At 41.6% G+C, this 19,771-nt stretch overlaps 1 protein-coding gene across 10 annotated transcripts in view; it reads right to left on the bottom strand.

The window, feature by feature from the left end:
- Positions 1-19,771, bottom strand: part of Armh3 (armadillo like helical domain containing 3) — a 183,381-nt gene that overhangs the window by 146,014 nt on the left and 17,596 nt on the right. For all 10 annotated transcript variants that reach the window (XR_015440664.1, XR_015440662.1, XR_015440663.1 and 7 more), the window contains 8 exons: positions 18,002-18,094; positions 17,124-17,198; positions 16,566-16,652; positions 6,940-6,996; positions 5,209-5,252; positions 1,925-1,985; positions 1,316-1,362; positions 739-814 (listed from right to left, as the gene is read on the bottom strand). Coding sequence is in view for 5 of the 10 variants with exons in the window: in XM_087185784.1 (XP_087041910.1) it covers positions 739-814; positions 1,316-1,362; positions 1,925-1,985; positions 5,209-5,252; positions 6,940-6,996; positions 16,566-16,652; positions 17,124-17,198; positions 18,002-18,094 (540 nt within the window). In the remaining 5 variants the exon portion in view is untranslated. The remainder of the gene's footprint in view (positions 1-738; positions 815-1,315; positions 1,363-1,924; positions 1,986-5,208; positions 5,253-6,939; positions 6,997-16,565; positions 16,653-17,123; positions 17,199-18,001; positions 18,095-19,771) is intronic.

Genomic DNA, 19,771 nt, shown 5'->3' with positions numbered 1-19,771 from the left:
TAAAATAGCTTTCATGAACTTGAGTTCTTAACCTATTTTAGTACCCCTCTGTGCCAGCTAGAGAGGCTATCCCTCTGGCATGTGACCCAGCACTAGTATCCTACGTCTTCCTGCTTTTCAAAGACAGCTATCTGTTAACAGCTAACCATAACCTGAGGAGGATATTTTTTACTTCTCTGCAAACTGGTAAGATAAAGTAAGTGATGGCCTATTTTATTTTCAGCTATAATTCCACAGGGGTTTGGAAAGCAGAAAGTCATAAATAAAAATAAACACCAGAGGTAGGCGTGGTTGCACATGCCTGTAATCCCAACACTTGGGAGACTGAGGCAGAAGGATCACTGAGTAAGAGGCCAGCCTGGACTACACACTGAGTTCAAGGCCAGCCTGAATATATAGTGAGACTTTGTCTCAAAAAAAAAACACACAAAAAAAAACCCCAACAACAACAACAACAACAAAAAAACCCCACAGATAACACTGGGACTTTCTAGTGAGCAAAATGAAGTAATTGCAAGTCCCTGGGTTTAACAGAACCAGGAACTTTGCATGTCATGACACCAACTTACTTCAGGAATGACTTACTTGAGGACTTGAAGACAGCATGGTGTTACTCTGTTACTGCCACTTACCAAGGGGAAGCAGAGTCTAAACAGCTATAACCAGGACCCCTTTAATAGAATGAATCTGTGTGAAATTCAGGGAGAACAATAAGTTGGGGTTTTTAATGTTACCAACCTGAGCTAACACTGTGATGAAGTTGCGATTCAAATGAACAGCTTCATAAAGTGCCAGAAGAATGGCCTCATTGGTTCTAAAGAAAAAGAGAACAAATTGGAGCACCTGACCGTGAGGCATTAAAACATTATCATCATCAAGGTAAGCTTCCACCACAGCTCCCTAAGGTCACTCCCTCTGAGTTTCTAATGCTCCCATGTACTTCCTGTGTGGCAGATGCAGAAGTATACAGCCGAGGAAAGGAAGTCCTCCAGACCTGCTCTTCTCTACTTCATTCACTATCTTCCCTCCTGCTTTTCCATCCCATGCAGTTAAACCTTTATCTAGTTCAGATACTCAGACCTCTTGCATTTCATTCCTGAGATAGTTCTGCATTTTCTTGAGGCCTATACACAATATCAAAACAGAGATTTCTAAGGATCTATTATTGTTTAAAACAAAAGGAACATTTGATAAAATCACCAAAAAAAGTTTGAATCTGTAAAAGATCATCCAGAAGTAACACTTCCCACTTTCATATCCAGCAGGAGAGCTTACACTGAAGTCTGAGTCACTGCTGAGAATGTCAAGCACTTACTGTACTGAGATTTTCTCATGGGCATCTGCTATGAACATGCTGCCCACCTGTGGAGAAAAGGAGAACTGCAGACTTTATGATGAAGGAAAATGTGAAAGTAGCTCTATGTCGCTGAAACTTTTTTTTTTTTTTTTTACAGTGGGGATTAAATCCAGGGCCTATGCACTGAGCTATATCCAGCATTTGGGAGACTGAAACCAGAGGACTGCACAAGTTCGAGGCCAGCCTGGACTACAGAGCGAGACCCCCGTTTCAAAATACAGGCAGAATTCTGGCTTGATGTAACTTTTCGTAGCAATTAGGGGGGAAAAAAATCAATCCCAGAGAAATCAAAAGTTCCTCCTCCCTCCTCTCACCTGATTTTGGAACTTGCTAAAGGAGATGCGGTTTCACATAAAATATGCTCTCAAGGCCGGGAATTTAGCTCAGTGGTTCCGGCGCCTGTCTTGCAAGCACAAGGTCCCGAGTTCGATCCCCGGTACCAAAAAAAAAAAAAAAATGCTCTGAGTATCCTCTCTCCCCTTAAACATCTGACTTCTGAGCCCAGGACTGCTACCCCTGCAGACCTCTTGTGTTTCTGAGCAGGACAAAAAAACATGTAGGACTTACCATATTTGTTAAAGCAGAGAAAAAACCGCTCTGGTGCTCTTCTTCCTTGTCTTTATACTGCCTGAACAAAGAGAACTAAATTCAGGATTGTTTATCAAGTATGTCTGTCCCTGACACCCTAAATGATCAGGAGAGGACGCTGTCTGAAATCTCTGACCACCGAAAACTAAACCATTGCGACCGTCCAGCCCTGAAACTGCCCTGCAAGCTCAGGCACCCTCTGCTCTGGAGGCACGGTGCACCAAAATGCCAGGCTACTTTGGGAAGAGACTTAGGAAGCAAGCTGCAAAAGTGTGAGACATATGGCTCAACCATTTATTTCCCAAACAGACTATTACTTGAGAAGTGTGACAGTGAAATTGCTTTAAGGCTGTAACAGTAAAAATCTTGTTTGTTTTTGAAGGAGAAGGAAGAAAATCAAAGAGCTAAACATTTGTAGAAATAAAACAGATCTGAAGTCCCAAAACCCAACTGTGTGTGAGAAAGTCGAGAGAGGGGTTGCGCCGCCGCCAGCTGGAGCCGGCAGATCCGGGTCTCATGGCTGACAGTGACGTGGTCACCCGAATCCAAACAGAGCCACAGCGTTCCAGAAACCCCAGGCGGTCTTTCTGCCAAGTCTGGGTCCTGGCCCACACCCTCCCCACCTAGTCAGATTTGGGCAGTCAAGTAAAATTAAACTGGGCAATCATGCCAGAAGGAGGATTCGATCCCTAAGAATGTGTTTGCTCTCATGAACATGTGATGAGAAGGCTGATCAATCTGTTTCGGCAGTCACAGTTCTACTAAGTAGCACGGATACAGAATGTCTTTAGGAGCTACCAGGACCCTCCGGTGACAATGGCATCAGTATTACTATGACTTTGATGGCCTGGACGGTTATTGCAATGATCTTGTTCCTACTGAGACCTCCCAATCTAAGAGGATCCAACTCTCCAAGAAAGCCAAGCAGTGCTCATAATGGACACCAGCTCCATTATGTCCTGGTGGACACCAGGATCCACCAGCTCCTCCTGTGGACTAACTTTGTGATACGGCAAGCGAAAAGAGCTAACACCTTGCACGACCAAATGAATGGAGATGACCGGAGTGATCTTAACCCACTAGAAAAGCTTTCCTTTTGCGTCTGCAACATGGGATGATGCAAGAGCTTCTAGAAATTTCACTTATAAAAATCCCTGGCCCTGTTTACTGATTTTTTTATTCCTATTAAAAATGTCTAGTGTTGGGCCGGGGATTTAGCACAGTGGTTTCGCCGCCTGCTGCACAAGCGCAAGGACCCGAGTTCGATCACCGGTACCAAAAAAAAAAAAAAAGAAAAAGAAACAATGTAGAATCTTTTTCTTACCCCTTAACCTCATTCCTGTTTGTTAAAGGGGTGGATTAGGGTGGGAAAGAGCATTAATATAAGTGAAATTTCAAAGTGTATAAAAAAGGGAAAGGGTTCATTGTTATGCTCTGGAAAAAAAGTGAATACAAATGGTATTTTTAAATGACTGCATGACCCATGTGGCTTTAGAATTCTTCCCCAGCAAATGATTACAGTTCATTTATGGGGGCTAGAAGATATTTTCCTGTCAATGTAAGGATTTCCCCCATAGGTCAGTCTAGCATTTCACTGTACAGCATAGATCTGAGAAATTATTTCTGTGAATTCAATAAACTTAACTATATCATTAAAAAAAAAAGAAAGAACGTCCAGAGAGGAACAAAAGATCATGCCTGCCCTTTTCCAGGTTTAAAGGCATTTCTGGTTTTCATTTAAGGTATACCAGATCCTTTTCCAAACTTAGCTAGAAGAAAAAGCAACCATCAGTGAAGAGAGCCCTACAGGAACAGGAACTAATAATATAAAAATATTGAATTAGGATGCCATATGTTGACTGTTTTAAATTTTTAATTTATTATACATAGTACAACTTTATCTTTGCATTAATAACATTATTTATTTTTAGTTGTTTTCATGAAATAATAGTCCCATTGGTGGAGTGACTATAGCTGTGATATATCCTATACTGAGTTTTCTAATGTATTTATTTTTGCTAACTGATAATTTGATTATATTTCCTTAATTACTAGCATTTTCTCAAGTGCTTTACTGTTTGAGCTTTTCCTAGGTATACTTGTTTTTACCTCTTTGCCACTTATTTGACTAAAACTGGACAGAGTCCTTTCAGATTTGTATCAATCCTTTTCATGTTTGGATAATACTTTTTTGTTTTTACATATTTATTGCTAATATCTTGTTTCTCTTACTTTAAGCTATTTCTATCTTAGATAGGTATTTTGATTCTTGTATAGAAGTGCTTATGCGTCTAGTTTACTGGTGTTTGAAGTATGGAAAGGAGAGGTCCTGGATGAGCCTTGGCTTAGAGTGTACATGGGAGCGGTGTGTGTGTGTGGAGTAGCAATCCAAGACGTAAGGAGGGGAACCGAGGACAAGACTGATGCCAGATCTATAAATACCTGAAGGTCTAGCTTTGTACTTTGAAATAGGAATGAGTTCACTTTCATTGTCTTCTCCAAGTTATTTACTAGTTGGCCATGGAGAACAGAAGAGGCATTACAACTTTTGGAAAGAATAGTACTGTTTTCAGCTCTCAGGAAACTGAAAAATAATAATATTGGTCAGCTCTACCTCTGGTCATTTTTATTAGAGTGAAGTGGCTAGGCAGGGAGTCTAAGAGTAGGGACTTGTTTGTCCAGATTCCTAAGTAAGAAAGTTCAGTTTTAAACAGTGAAGGGACCTTCCTGTACCTCTTTGCCATGGTACCATGCCATGGATGGACTGGCCACGTGAAAGGGGAGCTGATGACCCAGCAGTTGTCATTCTGTTCACCACTGATAGGAGCTTGGGGTACATAGTGAGTTCAAGGCCAGCCTGAACTACATAGTGAGACCCTGTCTCAAATAAATAAAAAAAAAGAGAGAGCAAGTACCAAAAAATTCGTGCTTCATGAGCTTTTTTTTACATATGAAATGTAATTGGGCTAAACAGAAAAAGCCTGCTTGTAGCTAGAAATATAGTTAAAATCCTTTGCAATAAATACCAAAGTCTGCAAAAAATGTACCCAATACCTTAGACTGTACATGCATACTAAACTGGTGGCTACTTTTCCCCGTTGTTAAAAACAACCCCTGCTAATGCCATCAGCTGAGCTACTGCAAATACATCTGCATGCAGCTACACCTCTGATCATGCCCAGGATGGGTCAGAGGATTCTACCCAGCAACTCTAACAAGTCTGTTACCCACTGAACCAATTCAAATGAAAAAGCGGGGCTTACCTGTTGTATTCAGATAAAGCCTGAGCAATCACGAGCCCCATTCCCTAGAAGAGCAAAAACAGCAAACAAATAAGTGTGCGACCCTCGGGACTACTAGTGATGCTGACTCAGCCAGGGGGAAGCTAGAGCCACCGTCCAGGCCCCAGAAAGTTAATCCTAAGGACAGAAATTCTAAGAGGCACTGTCAAAGCAAAAAAAATTTCTTTGGAAAGATTTTTCTTATCTAATTATCTTCCTTAAGATTCCCAGATGGAATTTTTTTTTTTTTGGTACCGGGGATTGAACTCGGGCCCTTGTGCTCGCGCAACAGGTGGCGAAACCACTGAGCTAAGTCCCTGGCCCTGATTCACAGATGGAATTTAAAAATGAGTAACAAGGTAAAAAAAAAACCAGCAGAGATTACTGACAGTTTCACTAGGATTGTTTTTACTTCTAAAGAAAAGATTAAGGTAGAATATTCAAGCAACAAGCCCCCAAATATCTCAGAAACAGCCACAGTAAAATTGATGATGAGTCTGAGTCGCATGCTAAACAAGTCACTCCCTTAGGCCGCAAGAAAACAAGAATTGAAAGAGAAGAAGCAGCCAGGCAGGGTGGTGCACACCTATGATCCCAGCACTCAGGAGGCTGAGACAGGAGGACTGCTGTGAGTTCCAGGCCAGCCTGGGCTACATAGCAAGACTCTGTTTCAAAAAACAAAAGGAGGAAAAAAAAAAAAAGAAAGAAACCTCCAATAAATGCTAACATGACCTATCAACATGCCCTCAGAACCTGTGAGGCATGACACAAAATTCAAGTAAGGCCATAAGGTGAAACATGTGCATTTTTTTAAAAAGAGGAAAACAAATAAAGCGAGACATCTGGTCATCTTTCTTCTTCTTTTTTGTTTTTTGGTACCGGGGATCGAACTCAGGACATTGTAGTTGCGAGGCAGGTGGCGAAACCACTGAGCTAAATCGCCAGACCCTGGTCATCTTTCTTCTTATATTCAAGATCAGAGGTGGGAACAGTGGCACATGCCTGTAAACCCAGCAGTGGGGAGGCTGAGGCAGAAGGATTGCCACAAGTTCAAGGCCAGCCTGAACTACATAGAGAGACCTTGCCTCAAAAAACCAAAAAAGAAAAGGAAAAATAAAAGATTAAATGTTATTCTCCAGACTTTTAAGGCTATATACAGCAGATACATATGATCATTCATGTTTCAGCTTCAACAAGGCAGGCTGTAGATGCCATATAGCTGGTTCTACAAGAAGGAACCTCCCAAAAATTAAAGTCACCTGTGCTTTCTTCCTCTTGGGTATGTAACTTAACCAACTCTGCAGAGCAGCTAGCCTTGGCACACCGACCACTTCATCATGATCAGCAAGCTAATGTCACCTCAAACCTTCCCTCCTTAACACTGAGACGACAGCACTGATGCTCTATCCAATTCACTTTTTTTTCCCCCAGTACTGGGAATCAAACTCAGGACTTTGTGCTTGCCAGGCAGGTTCAGTGCCACTGAGCTACATCCCTGGCCCCCAATTCACTCTTTATTTTTTTTTGGCACCGGGAATTGAACTCAGGAGCTTGTGCTTGCGAGGCAGGTGGCAGAACCACTGAGCTAAATCCCCGGCCCCCCATTCACTCTTTATAGGCAGATGATTCAGCACAGTAGCTCTCTGCTCTAAATGTCCCCTGAAAGTAAGGCCACTGAATTCAAGCAAGACAACACAGGATCCAGATACTCACATTGAGAGTGGCCTCATCGTCCACGATGGACAGCTTCACAATATAAGGGTTCACAGACTGTTAAACAAGATAAGAGAGTCAAGGTGAGTGTGACCTCTTTAGGAAACTCTATTAGCTATTTCAGAAAGTGTTCACAAAAAAGCTTCTATAAGGCCTCACTATGTCTCATATGTAGAGGTCTTATTATGTAGTTCAGGCTGGCCTCGAACTGCTGGCGATCCTCCTGCCTCAGATTCCCAAGTGTTGGGATCACAGGTATGCACCACCACACCTGGCTGTGTAAGGCCTTTCTACCAGGACATTCCCAATACCCAGCCCATTCACCTTGCCTGCTGACTCCTCCCATTTCCAGTAAATCTCTCCGCATGTATGAAAATTTGTCAAGTACACCAATGTGCATGCTTTGCACATGCACACGCACACACACCCCAGTTCTCGTCTACCTGCATTTTCCTCTAGGCTGAATTAGCTCAGGCATATGTTCACTACTTCTCCCATCTTTCCATCTTACTTTTTTCTAAGAAGTGAGTGAACACACCACAAAACTCACTTTGTCCTAGCCCACTGAATCTACAAGGATAGCTGTCTTTGGGGGGATATAAAAGCTTCTTTGCCATAAGGTGCATATTTATGAGTTGCTAACTTACATTCTCATCCAAAAGGCTCCCTTACCATTTCACAAACTGTATGCAAAGACTGGCTCACCCACCCGTAAAACAAAGCCACCTTGGGGGTGGGAAGTGGCAGCTGTTTAACAGCCAGAGAGCCCATTTATGGAGATCTGATATCCAAATAACACTGCAGGGGGAGCTGAAAAAAGGTTATAATTACCCAAGCAACAATCTGGTCAGGACACTGGGATTTAATAGTTGTTCTATCACTTTTAGCACCGGAAGATTTCTTTAGTTTTCTAGACCCAATCTCAGCTGGGCAGCATGTGGAAATGGACATATATTTAAACTCATTAAACAACTGGACCATCTCCTACAGTGGGACAGGAACCAAAGACCCACTCACCTGAACACGACCCACCCACAGTATATGAGACAGACCTCACACCTCAGGCACCAATTCCAACCCATGGGAAATAAGGAACAATAGTTCTCAGCTGGCAGTTTTTACAGCTACCAAGAAAACTCATTACTAAGAAACTTGAAAACCCAACTGAAAGGCTAACCCCCCACATAGACTTCATTTAATCAGAAGATATCTTTCACATGTCAGCTGGGAATACCAAGAGAGCAAGCTCTGCTTTCTTAACAGCCAAAATGTGAGGTTTTACATAACACAAATCAAGGACGTAGAATGCACTGACAGAGGGAAGGCTCTCTACATATCTCTCTATAGCCAACAGTCAACTCCTGCTGGTGCCACAGACTTCAGGCACAAACCCATCCAAGTGGATCCTTGGGAAAAAAAACCATCAGCTGTCTGCCCATCAGGTGCTGCTGCAAGGACAGCAATGTTAGAAAGAGCAGATCACTGTTTTCTTGGCAGAATTTTTCCAAGTCCTAGTCACTTACCTTCCCAAAAGTGGACTGCATTAGGTAATAATATGGATCGTTTGATTATCAAGACCAGCATGTGCTTTAGCAGCAGTTAAGGAATGGAAGGTGGCTAGAAGCAAAGATCTGAGTTCTAGTTCCCTTACTTGTTAATTATAACAAGTTAGATATATTAATTAACCTAAACTTCAATTTCTTCATCTGTAACATGGGGTATTTTCTATCTTGGGTTGCTGTAAGACTTAAATTAAGACATAAAATACTCTCTTTTTTTGAGACAGCATTTCATAAAGTTGTCCAGACTGGTCTCACTTGTATCATCCTGCCTCAGCCTCCCAAGTAGCTGAAACTGCAGGTGTGTGCCAACATGCCCAGAAAGATATGTAAAATCCTTAGCATAGTATCTGGTATATGGTTAGAGGTTAATACTGAGTGGCTATATTTTTTTTCCTCTTTGACATTATTTCTACATTGAAAGGAAAGTCCTTTAGGATAAATAGAGAAAAGGAAGAAAGAAAAGGAACAATTTGCAAGCAGGCATAAGTAACAATTTTGTTCCCAACACAGTGGAACACACCTGCAGTCCTGACACTCTGGGAGCCTGAAGCAGGAGAATTACAAATTCAAGCTCAGCCTGGGCAATTTATTGACTGAAAAAGACCCTGTCTCAATATGAAAATTAAAAGGGCTTGGAATGTAACTCAATGCAAAGGTCCTCAGTTCAATCCTCTATACTGGTAAGAAAGAGACAGAGACAGAGAGAGACAGAGACAAACACAGAAGGAGAGAAAAGGAGAAGGCAGGAGAGGAGAGGAGAGGATTTTATAATTTCTGGGAAACATCATGCTAAGGGCAGGAGTTGGGTCTGAGTCACTTCAAGAAACTTCCTCCCAGGATAGTGAGGCACCCTAAAAGGTCATGATTTTAATGCTGTAAAGCTTTCTATCCTCTGATCCTGGTTACCCTTAACTCACACATACACACCTACTAGCCAGTCACTTTTTAAAATTACTTTTCACACACAAGACAGAATTACAAACTCAGTGACCCTTTGCAGGATCATTCTAATATTGTCCTCTTTGTCTATACCCTAACCATCCTGACGTGCCCGATCTCGTTCAAGACCTCTTGCCTTGATTCATCTAAGTTTCGCCTACCATTTTCATTGTTCTTCTCTAGACTATTTTTTTGCCCTATCTCTTTAGACAAAATGATCAAAACAAAATGCATTATTTGAAGTGGAAGAACTATACATGTATTGTATGACGTCTTTTCCATCACTTCTATTCCTTATGCCCAATGCTTCTATGTCTATCCAGGTACCTCACCTATCTGATACTCCACACCGTTACAGAAAGGTCACACTTATCCTGCAGGTCATGGTGTTGGTGGCTAGAACACTATTCTCCCCAGCACAACCTCTGCTACCAGTTTACATAAAATTCCACCAGCTTTTGGTTTTACTATGTTCATGGAATTCTTCATGTTCTTGTCAAAAGATTTCCTGCTCCATGGTCACCAGGCTTTCTTGATGGTTTCTGGTGAGTGACTTATATCAAAAGCTGCCCAGTAGCTCACCCTTGCCCAATATATTAATTCTTCTGGGAGCTTCTGACAGACCATAAATGCATACCTCACTCTAGCTTCTTGGCCATGTCCAATTTTTCAGGCTGACATTTCAGAGAGCCCTACTGGGCTGTTCTGGGGCTCAGTTTACATTTAGAGACTCCAACCAGTGCCTTGGAATAGCCTCCATCCACCAAACTGTTCTGAAAACACTCATCACTGACGATGCACATTCCTGTCACATACAACTCAACTCTATTTAACTATGCTCAGGATTTTCCCTCAGCTATTTTTCTTACTGTTGGAATAAGGTCCACAGGTTTTTTACACATGACAGAGATCATAATGCCTACCATGCTAGCCCCTCCAGATCACAGGGATTGGTGATAAATTACATATTTATTAGTAGCTCTATGTCCCATTCATCTGTTCCTCCAAGAAAATGAAAGTGATCATCAATCAGTCCCTGGAATTTATAACACAGCTCCACATATTCCAATCCATATGTTTTCTTTCTCACAGCCTCTCCTTTCCTTCTTCCATATTTCTCCTTATAAGAATACACTCCAGCTGAGCATGGTGGGTCACACCTGTAATCCTAGCACTCAGGAGGCTGAGGCAGGAGGATAGTCACAAGTTCAAGGCCAGCCTGGGCTACACAGTGAGTTCCAGATAAGCCTGAACTACAAAACAAAAGAAAAAGAAAAGAAAAGAAAAGAAAGAAAGAAAGAGAGAAAGAAATCAATTAATTCAGATTTTATGTTACCCATCACTTTTTTTTTTTGTACCGGAAATCAAATTCAGGGACTCCCACATCCTAGGCAGACACTGCAACGCTGAGGTACATTCCCAGCCCTTCCCATCACTTTCAACCTGTCCAAACAATCTATGAATCACATCAAAAATCACTATGGGGCTGGGGATTTAGCTCACTGGTTCCAGCGCCTGCCTCACAAGAGCAAGGTCCCCAGTTCGATCCCTGGTACAAAAAAAAAAAAGAAAGCACAAGGTCTTGAGTTTGATCCCTGGTACAGGAAAAAAAAATCACTATGTGCCAGGAAGGTAGCCCATGCATGTAACCACAGCTATTCAGAAGGCTAAGGCAGGAAAATTTCAAGTTTGGGACATTAAAGAGAGACTTTGTCTCAAAATAAAAGTTAAAAAGGGCTGGAGCTAGTTTAGTGGTTGAGCACCCTTGGGGTCAATCCCCATTACAGTCAAAAAAAAAAAAACCCACTAAGTAAGAGCAAGAAGGTCAGAAAAGAAAATTACTTCTCCAACTCTCACAGCACTGCTACTTTCGAAGTGAAGAAAGTCAGGGTGCCTCAATATAAGGCTGGCTTTTAAAGTACTCCTAGTGTCTAGGACTCTGTCAAATGCTTCCTACTCCTTAAACCAGACCAAAGTGAGGTCCCTGGTCTTTCCTGAGTGCATCCTGTCCTGGTACTCTGCCTTTTGAGAGGAATCAGGCACACATCAACCTATGTGCAAATCTGTTCTGCATATCAAAATGTATAATCTAGGGCCGGGGATTTAGCTCAGTGGTTTCGCCGCCTGCTGCGCAAGCACAAGGACCAGAGTTCGATCCCCAATACCAAAAAAAAAGATGTTTCTCCTGAGGGAAAAAAAAACCCTATAATCTGCTAGTCATGGTAATACACACCTGTAATCCCAGCACTCTGGGAGGCTGAGCTAGGAACATGATTTTAAGTCCAACCTGGATCATAGAATAACTCTGTCTCAAAAAAACAGAAGCAGGGCCCAGGATTTAGTTCAGTGGTTCCGCTGCCTGCCTTGCAAGCAGAAGGTCTTGAGTTCAATCCCCGGTACCAAAAAAAAAAAAAGAACTAAAGAACTTCCCATAAACACTACATTAGGAAGACAGCAGAGTGGTAAACAGCAGAGAAAACAGCCTCTTCGAGATTTGATGTCCAGATGGTGGAATATACCAATGTGAGGAAGACAACAAGGAAAGGAGTGGGTCCCCAGGACCCAGCAAGGAACTGAAGTGAGAAGTGAAACCCACGGGGAGAGTGAGAGAGACTTCAACAAAGAAGAAGGAAGTGGCAAGCAGAGCTCTCTCCCTGAGTCCTAATTCACTGTGTAAGAACAGTAGCTGGGACCTCCAGACACAGGGTGACTACTGGGGACCCCAGAGGCCTCCACGGAGAAACACACCAGTGGGATGGAGCGGTGCACAGTCCATTGCAGTGGCTGGTGACGTATTCAGGTTCAGATGTCACCCGGGAGAGGGCGACTGGCCATCTTGCAGAGCACCCAACTGAGCTCAGAACTCAGATCAGTTTCAGGCAGACTCCATCAGGATGAGGCAGAACCGAGTTCAACTCAGCAAGGAGGTCAGGAAGCTGAGATCAAGCCAGCAGGAAGCACATGAACTGTTGCAGGCTGAACAAAATGTGTTCCAGCCTCACAGCCAGAAGCCAGCATGAGCTCTACAATTAAAGGTGCAGGCTTGCTGGGATTATCCACTACCCTGCCTTAAAGCTAAAGCTGGTTTGGGCCGGGAATTTAGCTCAGCGGTTCCGGTGCCTGCCTCACAAGCGCAAAGACCCAAGTTCGATTCTCAGCACGAAAAAAAAAAGCTACAGCTGGTTTGCTGGGGTTAATCAACACAGATCTGGATTCTGTCAGCCCACTTTGCCTACCAATGATAGCAGAGAGATGCGTTGAATTGGACTTTTTTTTTTCATCTTCTTTTATATTTTTTGTTTTGGGTTTTATTTTTTTCTTCATTGTCTTTGTTTTTCTATAAGTGTGAACACTGTTTCTAGTTTTTGTTGATGTTTTGTTCTGTTCTAGTTTTTATTTCTTTCTTCTTTCTTTCCCTCCTGTCTTCTTCATCAGTTTCCCAAAATTTACATAATCTTCTACTGTCCTCCAGCCTTGCTTCTAATCTCTTCTTCTTCTTCTATTTCTCTATTTTTACCCTTTAGTCCTTTTAAATTTTCTCCCTTGAGGGTAAAATGAGGGCATATTTACCACACAAAATTTTCTGATTTGTTTTAGATTTTGTTAATCACAAAAATAGTTCATATGGTTAAAGGTGGCTAATAAATAGTGACTATGGTTTGCCATTTTCTAGGCTGTGTTTGATGCTATTGTTATTTCTGATTATACCAATTTAGCCAAGGTGACATAATTGTTCTAATCAGTTGTTCTTCCTGGTAAGCCCAGATTGAGATTGCCTATGGGTCATAAACAATACTATAGGCCAGTGCTAAAGAATCAGGGGTGAGGCCAAATAGACAGCAATTTCACATTCCCAATAAATTGAAGATGCAGGATCTTGCAACAGACTTTAAACCCAAAAGCAACTAAGACCTAGAAGACATCTCAGAGAGGTAGTCACTTCCTTCGGATTCGAAAGACTAGCAATAAAGCCACCTGTCATAATCAATTTACAAGCTTCAATCCAGGAATTAAACTAAAATAAAAAAATTTTTAAAATGAGAAGACACTTAAATAAGATTCAACCCTAGACTTCTAGCACACCAAAGCCAAACCCAGAGGGCAATGAGATAGAACAATTCAAAAGCCATCCACCTGGACTTTCTGAAGTGACAACAGTGGAAGTAATAAAGCAATGAATCAGGCTCTAGAAAAAAAATTAAATCAGAAATAATTTCTCAGACAACCACAGAGATGGTGACCGTGATGAAAGACGTGGTTGGACCAGAGATTTAGCTCAGTGGTTTCACCGCCTGCTGCGTAAGCGCAAGGACCCGAGTTCGATCCCCGGTACCAAAAAAAAAAAAAGAAAGACACGGTTAGTGACTCTAGAGCAGATACAGATAAAAAATAGAGTAGCTTAGGAAAATGATGTAAACCATGAATGCCCAACATAGGAAAGAAAAGGAATCCATGAAACAGGTTCAAACAGTTATCCAGAAGATTAAAAATTCCATTGAAAGTATATGCAGCAGAATGAGCTATTGTAAGGACAGAGTATCATATATATATATATGACAAGAATGTGGTTAGTGATCATGAAGAGAAAAGATTTCTTGGACCAGGGATTTAGCTCAGTGGGGCTGCCACCTGCCTTGCAAGTGCAAGGTCCTGAGTTCAATCCCTGGGACCAAGAAAAAAAAAACCTTTTCACAGAAGTAATGGCAGAAAACTTCTCAAGTAGGGAAAAGAATTTGACATACATATAACTGAGGCATAGAGACATACAGAACTCCAATTAGCCATGACCAAAAAAAAAAAAAAACACAAAAAACTCACATCCACAGCATGTAATAGTCAAGAGTTCAGAAATTTTACACAAGAACAGAATATTAAAGGGCCAGAGATTTAGCTCAGTGGTTCTCCCTCTTGCCTCACAAGCACAAGGTCCCGAGTTTGATCCCTGGTACAAAAGAAAAGAAAAAAGAACCAAACAGAATATTAAAAGCTGTTACAGGGCCGGCGATTTAGCTCAGTGGTTTCACTGCCTGCTGCGCAAGCACAAGGACCCGAGTTCAATCCCTGGTACCAAAAAAAAAAGCTGTTAGAGAAAAGAAACAAATCACCTATAAAGGAAACCTCATCAGAATCACAGTAGACTTCTCAACACAAACCCTCAGGTCCTGAGCTTGGAGTGAAGTATTTCAAGCCCTAAAAGAAAACAACCTCAAGTCCACATTGACATACCGCACAATACTGTCTTTCACAATTGATGCAGAAATAAGATATTTCTATGACACAGAACACCTGAAGTAATTCATGACCACCAAACCAGCACTCCAGAATGTTCTGAAGGATATTCTAGCAAGAAATAACAAGGACTACAACTCCATGAACCCCAACAGAATGAATTTACCAGGCAAGGCAAGAAATTAAACAGAGAGGGGAAAGAAGAAAACCAACAACAGGATAATAACATGACAAGGACAAGTCAATACATATCAGTTGTAACCATCAATGTAAATGGTTTCAATTCATCAATCAAAAGAAACAGACTGGCAGAATGGATCAAGAAGCAAAATCCAACAACATGCTGCATACAAGAAACACATTTAATTCAAACAGAAATTCATAGACTAAAAGTCAAATGATGGAAAATAATACTTCATGCAACAGGAACCTAGAAAAAAAAAGGGGTAGTTATTCTATTTGCAGACAAGTTAGATGTCAAGACAAAACTAAGACAGACAAAGATGGTAATTACAGGGCCAGGGATTTAGCTCAGTGGCACTGTGACTCCCTCCCAAGCACAAGATCCTGAGTTTGAGCCCCGATACCAAAAAAAGAAAAAGGTAATTACATTCCTGTAAAGGGAACAATCCAAGAAGAAGAGATAACACTCATAAATATACATGCACCAAATACCAGGACACCTAACTATATAAAACAAATACTAACAGACATGAAAAATCACATAACCACTAATACAACTGTAATGGATGATCTCAATACCCCACTGTCACAAACAGACAGATCAACTAGACGAAAAATCAACAAAGAAATATCAGAACTGAACCAAACTTTTCAACAAATGGACTTATTAGATATCTACAATGTTCCATCCTACATCAAAATACACATTCCTCTCAGCTGCACACAGGACATTTTCTAAAATAGATCCCATACTAACTCATAGAACATGCTTATCTAAATGCAAAGGAATTGAAATTATCCCTTGCATATTATCAGATCACTGTGCAATATTTGAAATCAATGGCAAAAGAAACAACAAAATTTCATAAACACGTGGAAATAACAACCTCCTGAATAACTAATAGGTCACAGATGAAATTAAAGAAGAAATTAGATAGTTAAAATACAATTAGATAGATTAGATACAATTAAACAATAATACCAATACAACATATTGGAACTTATGGGACATAATGTAAGCAGTCCCAAAAGAGAAATTTATACCAGTGAATTCCCATTTCAGAAAAACAAAGTGAGTTCAAATAAACAACCTAATGTTAAACCTCAAGCTTCTAAAACAAGAAAAGCAAGTCGAGACCAAAGCTCATATGAAGGAGGATATTATAAATATCAGAGCAGAAATTAATGCAACTCTAAAAAACTAAAACAAAAAACAAAGGACCTGAGTTCCATCCCCGGTACCAAAAAAAACCCAACAACAATAAAAGTAGTGGGGTACAATTCAGTGGTTGAGTGCTTTTGCAGCATCCAAAGAGGCCCTAGGTTCCATCCCAGCACCACAGGGAAGAAATTAGTTTATCAAAATTAATCTTTATGCTGGGCATGCTGGCATACACCTGTAGTCCCAGCACTCAGGAGGCGGAGGCTGAGGCAGAAAGATCACTGTGACTTCAAGGCCAGCCTGGACTACATAGTGAGACCGTCTAAAAGAAAATTAATCTTTATGCTATTTGGCATGAACATGTCTTCTAGGGCCAGGGATTTAGCTCAGTGGTTCCAGCACCTGCAGTGCAAGTGCAAGGTCCCGAGTTCAATCCCCAGTACCAAAAAAAAAAAAAAATGTCTTCTAATGTTAAGCAAGGTCTTTCAGGAATGGCCACATGTAGGAGGATTATAGAACCATAACAAGTGTCCATTAAGGGGCCTACTTACCTCATATTTTCTGTAGTTTACCAGCAAAGCCAAGAGGACAACAGCATCATACCCATGCTCTCTACGACTTGGGGGGTGGGAGAGTATCTGTAACAAGAACCAGAAATTCATAACTCCCCAGGGCTAACTTCTGGTTCCTGAGAAAACAGTCCAAGAAAATCTGAGATGAGCCAGGCGTGGTAGTGAATATCTGTAATCCCAGCTCTCTAGAAGGCTAAGGCAGGAGGATCAAAAGTTTGAGCCCAGCTTAGAGAGATGCTATCTCAAAATAAAAAGGACTGGGGATGTAGCTCAGTCCAAAGACCCTGGGTTTAATTCACCAGTACTGCAAAGAAAGGAAGGAAGAAAGGAAAGAAAGAAGGAAGGGAGGGAGAGAGGAAAATAGGGAGGAGGGAGGGAGGGGATATGAAAAGACGGTCTACTTGGCCGGGGATTTAGCTCAGTGGTTCCGCTGTCTGCTCCGCAAGCGCAAGGACCCGAGTTCGATCTCTGGTACCAAAAAAAAAAAAAAAAAAAACAAAGACAGTCTACTCAAAAAACAAGGAAGTCATAACCCACCTGTAAAATTGCTTCAAATATGCTGTTGATCATTACATACTCCAGGATAGTGTTCTGGCTGATATTGTCTGTCACCTGAATGTAATACAAGGTTTTTTAAAGTCTCTACTGAGGTATTCTGATAAATATCCTACTTTAACATCTAGATGACAGGCTGGGGATTTAGCTCAGTGGCACCACACCTGCTTTGCAAGTATAAGGTCCTGAGTTCAATCCCTGGTACCAAAAAAAAAAAAAGGAAAGATCTAGATGAAACACAAATGTCACAATGGTCCGTTTGGTATTTAGCACACCATTAACAGACACCCCAGAGTCACCAGAGTCACCACAGGCAGACACTACGGCAGGAAAACAGCTAATGAAGACTTCCTACATCTGTAGATTTATCCTCTCATACCCTTACGAGCATCTGCTTTACAGTTTTTCACATGTCACTGCTCAAATGCACAGAAAAAGGTTTATGAATCCAGAAGTCTTCAAGAGGCACCAAGGAAAGGCAACCATCTGAAGAACAACACCCCACCCATTTCTTCCAGTAGGAAGTACAGGCCAGCCTCCAGGTATAAAATCAAAGTCAGAGCAAATAAAAATATTCAGATTCAGCCTGGTGTGGTGGCACATGCCTGTAATCCCAGCACTCGGGAGGCTGAGGCAGGAGGATCACTGTGACTGAGAATGCCAGCAGGTGCTCCATGGTAACTTTCAGGAGACCAAACCCGCCCAAGCAACTAACTTCCTTCTGTACATGCAGTCACAGGGGTAATTCGATACCCCAGTAAGTGGGTACTCTTTTCCCTTCTAACCTTGGGCTCAAGTATTCGAATCAGCTTGCCCCTGCTATTAGTTAGTATTTTGACAAATAGAGATGGGTCACTTACAGTCACTAGGCAAAGAAGAAGTTTCAGGCATAAACTCTTCAGACTTTCAGAACCTTCTGCACAAAGCAATGAATCCAAACTCTCCATTAAATTCTGAGAAAGAGAACAATTAAACATTAAACCATACCAGGCTGAGGATTTAACTCAGTGGCACCACACCTGCCTAGGAAGTGCAAGGTCCTGAGTTAGATCCCAGGCACAAAAAAAAAAAATTACAGAATGAGAAAAATTGAAAAAGGGAAACCTAGTTGGATGTGGTGGTATACAGCTGTAATTCCAGCACTCTGGGAGGCTGAGGAAAGAGGATCACAAGTTCAAGCTCAGCCTGGGCAATTCAGTGATTAACAAGGCTCTGTCTCAAAGAAAAATAACTGGGTTCAATCCCAAGTACCCCCCCACACACACACACACATACACACACAGGAGAAAAAAATATCAAGGGTAACTTTTTGAGGGGTTTTGGCTTGGGGGACTTCAACAGGACAGGTGCCCCCATTCTGAAAGGAAGCGAATGGGGAAGAAAAGATGCAGAAGAAACAATGAATTCCATTTTGGACATGTCAAGAGGTACTTATGCGATGTGAGTGAAAACATAGAAATGCTTACAAAATACACAACTCTGAGACTCAGGATGAGATGTTAAAGCTAAAGATAATTTTTTTTTCCAGCTTTATTATTTAAAGAGCTGCACAACTTTTGCTTTTTTTTTTTTTGGTACCAATGTTTCAGCCGCCTGCCTCACAAGCGCAAGGTCCCAAGTGCAATCCCCAGTACCAAAAAAAAAAAAAAAAAAAAGATAGTATCAAACACTGCAAACCACATATCTGATAATGGACTTATATCCAGAATATATACAGAACTCTTACAACTCAACGATAAGAAGACAACCCAATCTAGAAAATGGGAAAAGAATTTTAACAGACATTTCTCAAAAAAATTTTTAAAGGGGGCCGGGGGAATTTAGCTCAGTGCTACCGTGCCTGCCTTGCAAGCCCAAGGTCCTGAGTTCAATCCCCAGTACCAGAAAAAAAAAAAGGTATGGAAAAGACAGACAAAAACAATTGTTATGTGGTATGGAAAACTTGGAACCATTATATATTGCTGGTGAAACTATAAAAGGGAGTAGTCACTACAAAAAAAAATAACTCGGCAGCTCCTCAAATATTAAATACAGATGTTACAGTATCTATTGTGCTCATGGATGGGGCTTTCACGGGGGTGTGACACTCACCAGTGGGTTAGTCCCCTAATGACTTTACAGCTAAACGCATAAGCCTGGCTTGGGAGGGTCACTGAGGGTGCGCCTGGAAGGGGCTGTCTCCCTCCATCTTCCCTTGAACACTGCTTCCTGGTGCTACTCCAGGAGCTGTTTCTCCCTCTGCAAAGCTGCCCTGCCTTGGAGCCAGTGACTATGACTGAAACCTCTACAAACTGTGAGCCGAAATAAACAGGGGTATTGGGGCCAGGGATTTAGCTCAGTGGTTCCGACACCTGCTGTGCAAGCACAAGGACCTGAGTTTGATCCCTGGTACCAAAAAAATACAAAATAAAAACCCAAATAAACAGGGGTACTGTATCTCAAAGGTGAGAAAGTAACTAAAACAATGAAGTTACCACACGACCCAGCGATTCTACTCCTGCATATAGGCCCAAGAGGACTGAAAACAGCCACACAACACCTCATACACAAATGTTCAAAGAAGCATTACTAATCAGAGTCAAAATGTTGAAACAATCTAACATGTCCACCAAACAAGGAATGGATAAACA

Source organism: Heterocephalus glaber, unplaced genomic scaffold (genome assembly GCF_053883595.1).
Source record: "Heterocephalus glaber isolate CG9 unplaced genomic scaffold, H.glaber_assembly_v1.0 deba00001498, whole genome shotgun sequence".
Taxonomy (NCBI): Eukaryota; Metazoa; Chordata; class Mammalia; order Rodentia; family Bathyergidae; genus Heterocephalus; species Heterocephalus glaber.
The sequence above is the reverse complement of the archived record's forward strand: the minus strand, read 5'-3'. Positions and strand labels throughout refer to the sequence as shown.